We start from the raw sequence: 11,130 nt of genomic DNA, 5'->3' as shown, positions 1-11,130 counted from the left end.
GTCTGGAGGAGTTGGCTTCCCCTTGGGCTGCTTACCGGTTCATTTGGGGACATAATAATAGATCTTCCAAACTAGCCAACTCCATCTCCCAACCTAGGTGCTTTCACAAAATGAACTTGTTTCAATAATGGTTCATCACAAAAAAAAAAATACTCACACACCTCAAGGGAAGCATTTGGAATTTTTTTTTTTAAATCTATATTGCAATTTAAGAAGAAAGACTTTACCATACTCCTGGTAGGGGAGTAACTCCAGTTGTAGACATCACGCTCTGGCGACAAGTGCATGCTGGTTCGCCACTGCCACCATCTGCCCAGGGCCCTTCCTCCTCGTTCTTCAAGCCCACATCACAGCCAGAACATTGAGTGCTGTTCCTCAATTGCTCTTTAGCCATGGATATACGTGGTTCGGAAGTACTGTTTATATAGTTCTGATGATCTGGGTTTTGTTTCTAGAAATCATATTTTTAGTTGTCAAACGATATGACAGTCAGACTTTGAAGATTTAAATCAATATATTTCAAAATTGTAATGGATAACATTTCATTTAAGTTATAAGGGCAATTCTTAAGTTATGGAGAGAAAAATCATTGCTCAATGGACTGTATTTTGTTCTTCTATAACCTTAAAATGTTGTGTAATGGGCCACTGCATTTAAAATAGTATAGCAACATGGAACAGATCCTGTACTTTAATGAAAACAGCATAAAACTAAGCGCTTCTGTTACACAATAAACATACAAGAAAAAAACTAAGGCAGCCACTTGTATATCTGCAAACTATGGCCATGCTAAACCCAGCTATCCAATTTGGCCAGTAGGACAATCCATTCCTGTAGAATCTATCCTTCCAGTCATCACCTAAGAAGGACTAGTATACAAGAAAAAAAAACACCCCAAAAAGTACAATTATGCACATGGCTATTTCTGCCCTAAGTTTATAGAATGATTGTTTCTCTTCTGGTATCTGTCCTTCTCCTCTGTCCCTAAACATGGACCCACTGCTACTTGGAAAAGACCTTTACTGGCTCTAACAGCTTTTCTCCTCCCTTTGGTTTTTAACCTTTCCTTCCAGTCTCAGACTTCCAGGCTGAATGGACTTGAAGTTTGCCACTGCCCTCTGCTTAGACTCCAGATTTTTAGCAATAACACACCCGCAACCCCCTACCAGCTGGCTTCCAGCCATTCCTATTCCACATCTCAAATGCTGGACCTGGTTGCCTTTCCTGAGCTCTCTGTGCTCCTCCCACTACTTCCCACCCCCAGATTCTCAAGATTCCCCCATCCCTGACTTTAGGACCCATCTTGCTTCTCTACTACCTTCCTACCTCCTTCTCTCTGATGGCTCCTCCTTCCTCCTGTCAATAATTTCACTTAGGCCTTTCCTCTCTTCATATTTTACCTCCTCTGATGACGAATCCATTCTCTGGCTTTCAAGGTTTACCTCTCTGTGGAATGAGCCCATAAAATCAACCCCCTGTCTTCCACTGCCTAATGGACACTTCTGAGCCATGCATTCTGAGGACAGTGGTGACATTATGGTGCTTCGCAGATTGCAAAGAAGGTTCATTTGATTGCTGTCAGCAGGCGATTGCTGGGCTCTCCAGCAGGGCTGTCCTTTAGGGAGGACCTTTCCCAAGGGAGACCCCTTTGGGATAGAAATGCCTCTTCCTTTCTAGGCCCTCTCTGATGTTTTTCTCGCTGAAGAGAAGCCACCACCACAGTGTGGGCTTATGGGAGCCTCCTCTCATGACCCAGCGGTCAAGGTTCTATGAAAGATTCAGCATTTAGGAGCTCAGGGCCCGGGGCAGTGACAGGAGGTGTAGAGATGGTCAGGAACATGGCTCCAAATCTGACACAGACTTACACTCAGGCCCTGCTCCTGACATTTCTTAACCACATGGCCTTTAACTGTATGTTGTGTGCTTCCTCTATAAAATGAGGACCATAAATAGCTCAGAGGGTTGTTATAAACTAACTGGAATGTATACATAAATTGCCTGGCACATACAAGGGTCAATAAATGATCGATCTCATTGCTCTAACTTCCTAAACCTTTACCTCAGAGTCTTTGGCTCTTCCCAAAACATCACCGAGGACTCGTATGTATTCAGTTGCACCTTTAAGAATGTCAACTTTGCTAGGCTTCCTGCTTTGAGGAAGAAATGGCACCAATGCCTTCAGTTTGGAAAAACCACGGTTGAGATTTTTTATCTGGAAAGCAAAAGGGCACAGTGAGAACAGAGAAGCTAATTTGTACAGACGTCCCCCCCCAACCACAGAAGGGGGCTTTGAAGGCTCCCTTCCTCAGCTCCCTTGTCTGGGTGGGGCAGCTAAGCAGGCGCATGCCACAGAGCCACCACTCACCGACAATCGTCCCTGGCAAGGAAGGGGAGGGAAGTGACCAACTCAGCACGATGGTGGACAGGCTAGGAGTGCCTATGTTCACTTGATCCCTTTCTGCTCCTCTGAGAACCCAACCACTGCACAGTGACATAGAGGCAGTAGGGGCAGTGGCTAAAAGCTCTGAGTCCACACAGCTGGGTTTAAAGCCCAGCTCTACCATTTAGCTTTACAAGAGTATTAGGCTACTTCACATCACCAACACTTGGTTTGCTTATCTGCAAAATGAAAAGTACCTACCTTGTAGCTTTCTTTGTTGTAACGCTTCAACTTCTTGCCTAGCTGAGTTGATGATTTAGAGTAAGAGTCCAGAGAGTCTGCATGTTGGTGAGACTCAAAAGGTAGAATGAGATGTCTTTTTTTTTTTTTTTTTTTTCAAATCTCCAGGGTCTAGTTCCTCAGCTCCAAAGCCCCAAAGTGTGACAATATCCCCCTAGGGGACACACGTCTTGAAAGACCTGGCTCCTACTCTACCATAAAGCCAATGTACTCACATAGCAAGCCTCTCCCACCCCACATCAAAGTGGACTAAGGACATAGTCAGCCCATTCACCACAGAATAAAATAACCAGGAAACATGAAATATTGAACTTGAATAATCAAAGAACTATAAATTATAACAGAAACAGGTGCCATTTTTCATGTGCCACGCTGGTAAGATTTTTGTTCTGGTTTGTTCATCATACCCAGTATTGAGGATGGAAAAGGGAATGGTCCTATATCTTGTAAAAGGGGACAAAAATTGGTAACTTCTCTAGAAAACACTTGAACAACCTGCATCAAAAGTTGAGACTGTATGTATCCCAGTAATTCCACATCTAGCATTTTATTCTAAAGTAATGAGCAGACATGGACAGAGATTTATGTACCATAATAAGTTGCAAAGAGCACACATGTCCCACAATAGTAGACTGGGTAAGTTATGGTCCATTTCTAGGTCAGTCTATGCCATTAAAAGTTGCTCTTTGTCGGCCTGCAGACTGAAAGGTCCCAGGTTCGATTCTGGTCAAGGGCATGTACCTTGGTTGTGGGCACATCCCCAGTAGGGGGTGTGCAGGAGGCAGCTGATCAATGTTTCTCTCTCATCGATGTTTTTCTCTCTCTCCCTTCTTCTCTGTAAAAAATCAATAAAATATCTATTTTTTTAAAAAGTTGCTCTTTGAAAGCATGCTTAGGGATGAGGAAATGCTTTTGATGTTAAGTGAAAAAGATACAAATATATCTTCAATATGTGTACTAGATGGTTACAACTTTGAGAAAATTATATCTAGGGTGTCCCCCAAAAATGTATACATACACTTTGAATAACTTCAAAGGCAGGGTTTATTAAAATGCATTTCATTTTCAAAAAAAATAAATGAATAAAATAAAATGCATTTCATTTTCAAAATTGAGCTATCAATTAAAGTGTGTATACATTTTTGGACACTGTATATATACACATAACTAGAAAAAAAAGACTGGGAGCATGTACACAAAGAATGATAGTTCATTGTCATCATGTTTGTGTCATGGGTGTTTCTGTCCCCTATATAGTCATCTCTATATTTTCTGCATATTCATTGCATCATTATAAAGAATAAAGGGGATTAGTTTTAAAATAGTGGATAACACCAGGACGAATTCTCCACAGAAAGCGATTCCTTCCTGGTGGGAAGGCCCACACAAAATGCAAAATATTGGATCCGAATCTTGTGTGAGGGCCACATCATCACAGCAGGTCACAGGGTTATTTTCATGAAGAGTCTAGTGTCTGGTAAAATCATGCTTCTCCACTCTTGCAAGTTTCCCAATTCTCCCGTAAGTCTTTTCCTCTTCCTTGGTCCTTTCTCTGCACACTCTTTCCCAAAGCTCCTAGTTGATTCACCGGGGCTACATTTCTAAGGGGCAGATGGCAGCCAGCTGGGGCAGAGGCCCCACCTGCTCCCACAGCAGGTCCTCCAGCACCTCGGCCGGCGGGGTGCCCAGGAACAGGCCCCAGCAGAACTTCTTCCTCAGTCCCAGCTTAAATGTGCGCCCCTGCCTCTTCCACCATTCACCCTTCCCTCCCCAGGATCCTCTTCTGCTGCAGCCCAACCTACAGACTGCAACTGAACCAAAGGAGCCGGATCTGACAAGTTTGGGTTTCATTACAAATACCAAAAGCTACCAGTAGATGCCGCTCCAACTACGGCCCACGGGACCATTCGGGTTGGTGATGCAGCGCGAACCCAGCCTGACTGAGAAATGGGCACTTTCTCTATTTTATCAGGAGATCAACTGGGAGTCTGGTGCACACTGGGACATTGGGGAAGGGGAGGTGGGGGTGTTTGTTTTTGTTTGTTTAAGGAGTAGCTTCCTTTAGGACCCACACACGCCATTTGTGCTTGGAGACAGAGACGCAGAGCACAGGGACAAGGGATGGCGAGAGGCCTGCGCGCCCCAAGCGCCCCCCAGCGCACTCGGTTGTGAGATTTAAGCGCACCTCGGGTGCTCTAAACTTTTAAAAGCATCTGCCAAGGGGAGACATTTCTGAAGTTGCCAGGGGCCTCCTCCGCTCCGCAGGCGTGTTAGCACAAGTCCAGGTGGGTAGGCACGCGAGGTGCCCATCCCAGTGGCGGCGCGTGAGCAGCTGGACCAGGGTGGCGGGTAGCCAGGCCACTGTCATGCACCCTGGCTAGGACGCAGCCGGCCCTCAGAGGCCGACGCTCCGCGGGAGGGCCCCACGGTTGACCAGCGAGTGGGTGCACTGGGGCCTGACCAGGTGTTGGGAGCTGGTAGCGGGGATGGGGGCGGGGAGAGGGGAGAAAGTCATTCCTGTCCTGGTGCGGGTCCTGGGGCGGCCGAACCCGGGTGGCCGCGGGGACCCGCGCGGGGCAGGGCGCTCACCCTTTCGCGCTCCTTGGCGTTGGCCACGCGCCGTCGCTCCAGCACCAACTGCAGGTCCTCGGTGGACGAGTAGCCGCCCGAGGGCAGCCGCTTGAGCCGGCAGATGGCGGCCAGCTGGGGCAGTGGCCCGAACTGCTCCCGCAGCAGGTCCTCCAGCACCTCGGCCTTCGGGGTGACGAGCAAGCCGGGCACCATGTCCATGGCTGCGCACTGGGCCGGAGCCGCCCGGCCTCGGGCCTCTTATCTCCTATCCGGGGCACCTGGGGCCGCACGAGGCCCGCTGGCCGCGGGGGCGGGGCCTGGACCACCTGCGCCCATAACCCTGCCCGCCGAGGGCTCACCGGGTCCCACTCTCTGGAAGCTGTATCTCTCTCTGTGTACAGTGGGGCCTTGACTTACGAGTGTCCCGACTAACGAGTTTTTTGAGATACCAGCTGTCTCTCGCAGATTTTTTGCTTTGAGTTGACAGAGTAATTTGAGTTAACGAGCTCCTTAACGAGCTTGGTCTCAGAACGAATTAAACTCGAAAGTCAAGGCCCCACTGTATACAGTTAGATAGGTATGTTTTACAAAGCATTTCATACTGTGATTTCCAATTCCAATCCAACAGCTCAGGTTTCTCCCGAGTGTCCCCCTTTTCTTATTTGTAACTTCCCTCTTTCTTTAAGAATATACATCTTAATACATATTTATATTTTCTAAAATATATTTTTGTTTGCTCTAAGTTCATTTTGAGGCAGATAGAAGGCAACAGGAGCCAAATGTGTGGGAATGAGGCCGAAAATGGAGATAGTTTACCCGTTTTCTCAACTTTCCTTGAGGATCAAAGAGGACGTGATTGACATTGTTCTATTTTTACCGCAAAGCCCTTGAGTGGGCCAGCTGGTGTGTATTAGGAACCCAGTGTAAGAACCTTATTCTTTCACTAGAGGCCCAGTGCACAAATTCCTTCATGGGTGGGGTCCCTCGGGGTGGCCTGTGGAGATCGGGCTCAGCTCATGCCCCCAGCCTTGCAGCCCAGCAGCCCCGCCTGGCACCCCACCTTGCCCTGGCACCACCCCCTCATCTGCCCCACCATCCCACCATGGTCCTGCTCTCATTGGGGCCCATGGGGCCAGCAGCGCCTCCACTGTCGCCCAGGCCCACCATGGTCTGCGTCGCCCCCTGGTGGTCAGCCCACGTCATAGCGACTGGTTAAAATCCTGGTCTCCCTGTGGAACGACTGCTCGAGGAGACAATTTGCATATTAGACTTTTATTACATAGGATATTTGCTCCCCTCCCTCAACTTTCTGGCCTCTTAGCTGTTAGAGTCCTCCATTGAACCACCTGTTCTGAGGTAGAGCAGTCTGAGCTGAGTTGTTACACCTGATAGGGACTTAGTGCCAATACCTGGCCATCACCCAATAATGCAATGGTCTAACCAAGAGTTTATTTCTCCTTCCTCTAACAGTGTGAAAAGCATAGGTCAGCAGTGCATCTCTGCCCCTCATGGTCACTTAGGGACTTAGATTCTTTCCAAGGCATGCTCCTCCATCATTGCTCCTGGTTGTCATCTCCAAAAATGGAGCTGGTGCCCAGCAGGGATCAAACCTTGAAGCAACAAAGTCCCAGGCCATTCACCGCAATCAAGGTGCAGAGCAGGGTCAGAAACTCTTCTAGGTGTACCAGGTAGAGGCCAAGGAATTAGTTCAGGGATTTAGGTGCTTACACGAGCTTTGGGAGGATTAAAGGAACAGGGGAGCTCTGAATTCAAGAACACACACGACCAAATCTATAGACCAGGGAGCAAAGAGCCATTGCTCCTGCAGCTGCCACTCAACCCCCCAAAGCTGGGAAGGGGCCACCTTTCCTGTGCAGAGACAGTCCTCACCTCCGGGCTTGCCCACAGGAAATAGACAAAAGAGCAGGGAGGTGTGCTCTGCCTCACTTCCACGCTAGGAAGCTCGCACAAGTGTTTCTAATTACATCACCTTAATTGGCATCCAGAAGCCTGGGTACAAAGGGTTCGTGGAAAATGGAGCAATGAGAAAAGGCAGCCTGGAATAGGGGGGTGAGGATGGGGGTTGAGAGAGCCCATCCATCTTATCTTCCACCCTGAGACACAGACATTTCTCCTTGCTCCATCTCATGCCCAGCATGTTCACCTCATCAATCTTTGCCTGTTCGTTGCCCTGAGGCTCCACTGAGAGGAGCCCTCCCTCCTACATCTGCCATCCTGGGTGCACTCAGCAGCCCCCCCATCACCCCAACCTGACCGAGGCTCAGACACAACTCCCTTAATCTCCTTTGCTCAGTCAAGGCACAAAAGAGCTGCTAAAAAGCAACTTTAGTAAGAGAATACAAAGAAAGACATTTTTAAAGAGATCAAAAACTTCAAAGAGACATGTCTACATTGCCCAGAATTCCTGTCCAAATTAACTTGGCAATGTTACTCATAATCACATAAATTCGTATTGTTATCTATAATAATAAAAGCATAATATGCTAATTAGGCCAGAGATCCTTCCTGACGACCTTCCAAATGAAGCCGGCGCTGCTAGGGAAGCCCGGGTCCCGGGTGCCACAGGGAAGCTGGTGCCAGCAGCCGGGGAAAGGAAGGCCTACTCTTGCATGAATTTCATGCATCAGGCCTCTGGTTTTTACATATTATTTACCACATAGTATGTACTATTTTATCTCACTACTAGAGGCCTAATGCACGAAATTTGTGCAAGGGGCTTGGCCCCTACTGCCTCGGCGGCTGTCTCTGCCTTGGCCCCGCCCACCACGGCTTCGTCCAGAAGGTCGTCCGAAAGGCTGTCAGGAAGGATGTCTGGTCTAATTAGCATATTATGCATTTATTATTATAGATATCCCTGGGAATCAGACTTGATTCCCATTGTACAGATGAGAAAATTGATGCCAGAGAAGTTGAATGACGAGCCAAGGTCATGCTGCTGGTCAGTGGCACAGCCAAGCCTAGATTTCAGATTTGCTGCCTCCACTGTAGTTCTTTCTCCTCGAGGTCTGAGTGGCCTCCCTCCCTAAGTCAGTGGGCCATCCCCCCCCCCCCCCCCCGCGCTTGCAGTTGACTTGGTCCATTGGCAAGCAGAGCCTTAAGAGAGAAGCAGGATCTGTGAAACATGCCCCACGTTCACTTCCCCTGAGGCTCTTCCTCCTCCACCCACACTGGGCATGAGCTGGGGTTAATCTTGGCCACATCACCGGCAGGGTTAACGGTGGGTCAGAAGTGCTTCTTTGCCAAAAGTAGGGAAAAGGAACAGACCCACAGGCGTTGTCCCCAGGAAGCTTCGGCAGGTGCAGAGAGATGCCTGGCAGCCTTCACACAGGGGGAGGTGGAAGCTCACGGCCCCACGGGCTGAGAGGCCTCACAGAAGAGCTGAGACTTAAACAGGACCCCAGGGTTAGTCGCAGGTCAGGTGGAAGAGCTGCTGTATCACAGGACCCTTGGACAAGTCATTCAAACTCTCGGCCTCATCTTGCCACCTGTAAAGTGGAGATTTTACTAGAACCTTCCTCAGAGTTGTAGTGAGGAGTCGATTAGGCCACTGGCATAACAGTAACAGCTGACGTTGCACAGAGGGATCCGTGGGCCATGCACCACTCTAAACTTGTATACAAGAACTTTCTTAATCCACACAACAGCCTCAAGGGGGAGGTACTCTAATGTTTTCACAGAAGAACAACTGAGACACAAAAGTCAGGTAACTGGTTTTCCCAGCTAGAAAGGGGCAAAGCTGGAATTGGACCCAGACAGTCTGGCCACAGAACTTGGGTCTCTAACCACCAATCTCTCCTGCTTCATGTAATTCCCACTGTCCTGTAAGTGATGGCTACAGCAGCAGAGATGATTTATGAGCCAGACAGAACGTCCAGAAATTCGGCTATTGTATAGATAAACCCTAAGGCACTCATGCAGAGGGATGTTCTGAGCACCAGTGCAAAAGCTGCAGTCAGAGCTGGTTGAGAGGACGCTGAAGCACAGGGCTCAATTCCCATGGCCTGGTAGCGAGATATTAAGAAAGGCTCATGGGGGCCACCTCAAAGAGGACCTGGAGTCCCTCTTCAAGGTGGGAATGGGAAATGCTTGTCAGATATAAGAAGGGTAAGATTACAACAAAAGCAGGGCTTAGGGGAGAGCGAAGAAGCAGTGGGGTGCGGGCTGCTTTGGGGAAGACAGGGGGAGCTAAGAGGCGAACGTGTGCTGCGAAGACCCTTGTCCTGCAGGAGGAAGCCTTCTGAGGCCGGCAGGTCCCTTTTCTATCCTAAATCCCCCTTCCCACGAACAACCCAGGCCTCCTGACTCTTCTGTGATTTTTCCTGGGGTCTGGGGCCTTCACTGACCGTGGGATTGGTTGGCTTTGAGCTGCAGGAATTGCTGGCAGCAGATAGAGTTAGAGTGACTTATAAGTGGCCCTTCTAAGTGAGAACAATACAAAGGGAGAGGGTCTTTCTGGCAGGCATGGTGCAGGCACACTGGGGGGACTGGGCCAAAGCCCAGGCCTAAATCTGGGTACAGTATATGGGAGCAAGTGTTAGTAGAGGACACTCAGAGTTGCTGACTATAACATGAGCACATTTTCCTCTAAACTAGTGACTTTCCTCATCCTCAAAATGCTGAGACATCTTCCAGAATGTGTTCACTCTCCGGACGGAGAAGTTGTCCCCTGCCCCCAGAAAAGCAGGCCTGGGAGGTCATTTCATGACAGCAAAGAAGTCTGCGCTTTCTTCCCCCTCTGCCAGAGTCAGGCTCTCCCCTAAGTCACAGTGTGAGAGCCCAGCCTCCATCAGGTTGGGTCCCTGTATCCAGAAAGACTGGAAACCGTGGCTCTGGGAGAAGAGGCTGTGGACATCAAGGTGCCAACAGCACGGCCCATGTGGTGACAATTGTCTGTCACAGCCTGCTACTGCCACCAACACAATCCATGGTCACCACCAGGGGCAGCTGTACAGGGTTTCCACAGCAGAGACAGGGTGGGGCAGGCCCTCCAGGGTGAGAGCTGGCCACTTCCCCCAGGATAGCTGAGGACTTCACTCTGGCTCCTCAGATGGCTCCACTCAGTCTGCAGACAACTCGGTTCCTCTGCCATTCTGACTCCCTCTTGGGGAAATTGCAGCTTTCAGAACCTCCCTGGGAAGAGAGACAGGGCCAGCCCAGGCATGAGAATTGACTCTGGAGTGAGCAGGAGAGAATCCTTCATGTTTATTAACGGGTCCCTGTCCCGTTACCTTTGGCCCACAGGCTGTGGTTGGCTGGATTGATGATGCAGAGCTGCCTGCTACTCTAGAATGTCACCTCCCTCAGGCTTCAAGCTCCACAGGACTCCTGCTGTGGCTGTGAGGGGCTGAGTCTCCCTGCCTCCTGCTAGAATACCAACTACACGAGGGCTGGGACTTTTATCTGTTTGTTTCACTGTTGAATCCCAAAAACCTAGAAGAGTGCCTAGTACATAGTAAAGGCACAAGAAATATTCCTTGATTGAATGAATATTGATAAAAAGCAAAATTCTTCAAGTAGATTTAGAGGTTATGAATCCTTAGACATAAAACAAAGGAACTCTGAAATATATAAATCAAAAGCTTTATAAATACAAGACTATGATAAAATGATACACATAGCTTAATGTTAAACATGCAAGAGGTTTTTTTTTAATCTTCTTAGAGAAATTGATAAGTTGGGCAGACAAATTATAAATGAGGATATACGTAGACCATCTAAATAATAACAATCACAAGCCTAATGTAATAAATATGCCCATGGAACATTTATAAAAAGCGAGCATATACAAGACCAAAAGAAAATCACAGTAAATTCTAAAAAAAAAGCAGGACATATTATTTAACACTGGCTGCTATTTT

The 11,130-nt window shown here is 48.4% G+C and overlaps 1 protein-coding gene across 1 annotated transcript; it reads right to left on the bottom strand.

The window, feature by feature from the left end:
* Positions 1–223: 223 nt before the first annotated feature.
* On the bottom strand, positions 224–5,470 carry FIGLA (folliculogenesis specific bHLH transcription factor; the record flags this gene model as incomplete). Its single annotated transcript, XM_081100650.1, has 3 exons — positions 224–451; positions 2,060–2,212; positions 5,270–5,470. 3 exons carry the CDS (start codon positions 5,468–5,470, stop codon positions 224–226), a joined length of 582 nt encoding a protein of 193 aa, XP_080956776.1.
* Positions 5,471–11,130: the final 5,660 nt, after the last annotated feature.

This window comes from Myotis nattereri (genome assembly GCF_964212035.1).
Source record: "Myotis nattereri genome assembly, chromosome: 10".
NCBI lineage: Eukaryota > Metazoa > Chordata > Mammalia > Chiroptera > Vespertilionidae > Myotis > Myotis nattereri.
Note: the sequence above shows the minus strand (reverse complement) of the source record. Positions and strands in the feature narration are given on the sequence as shown.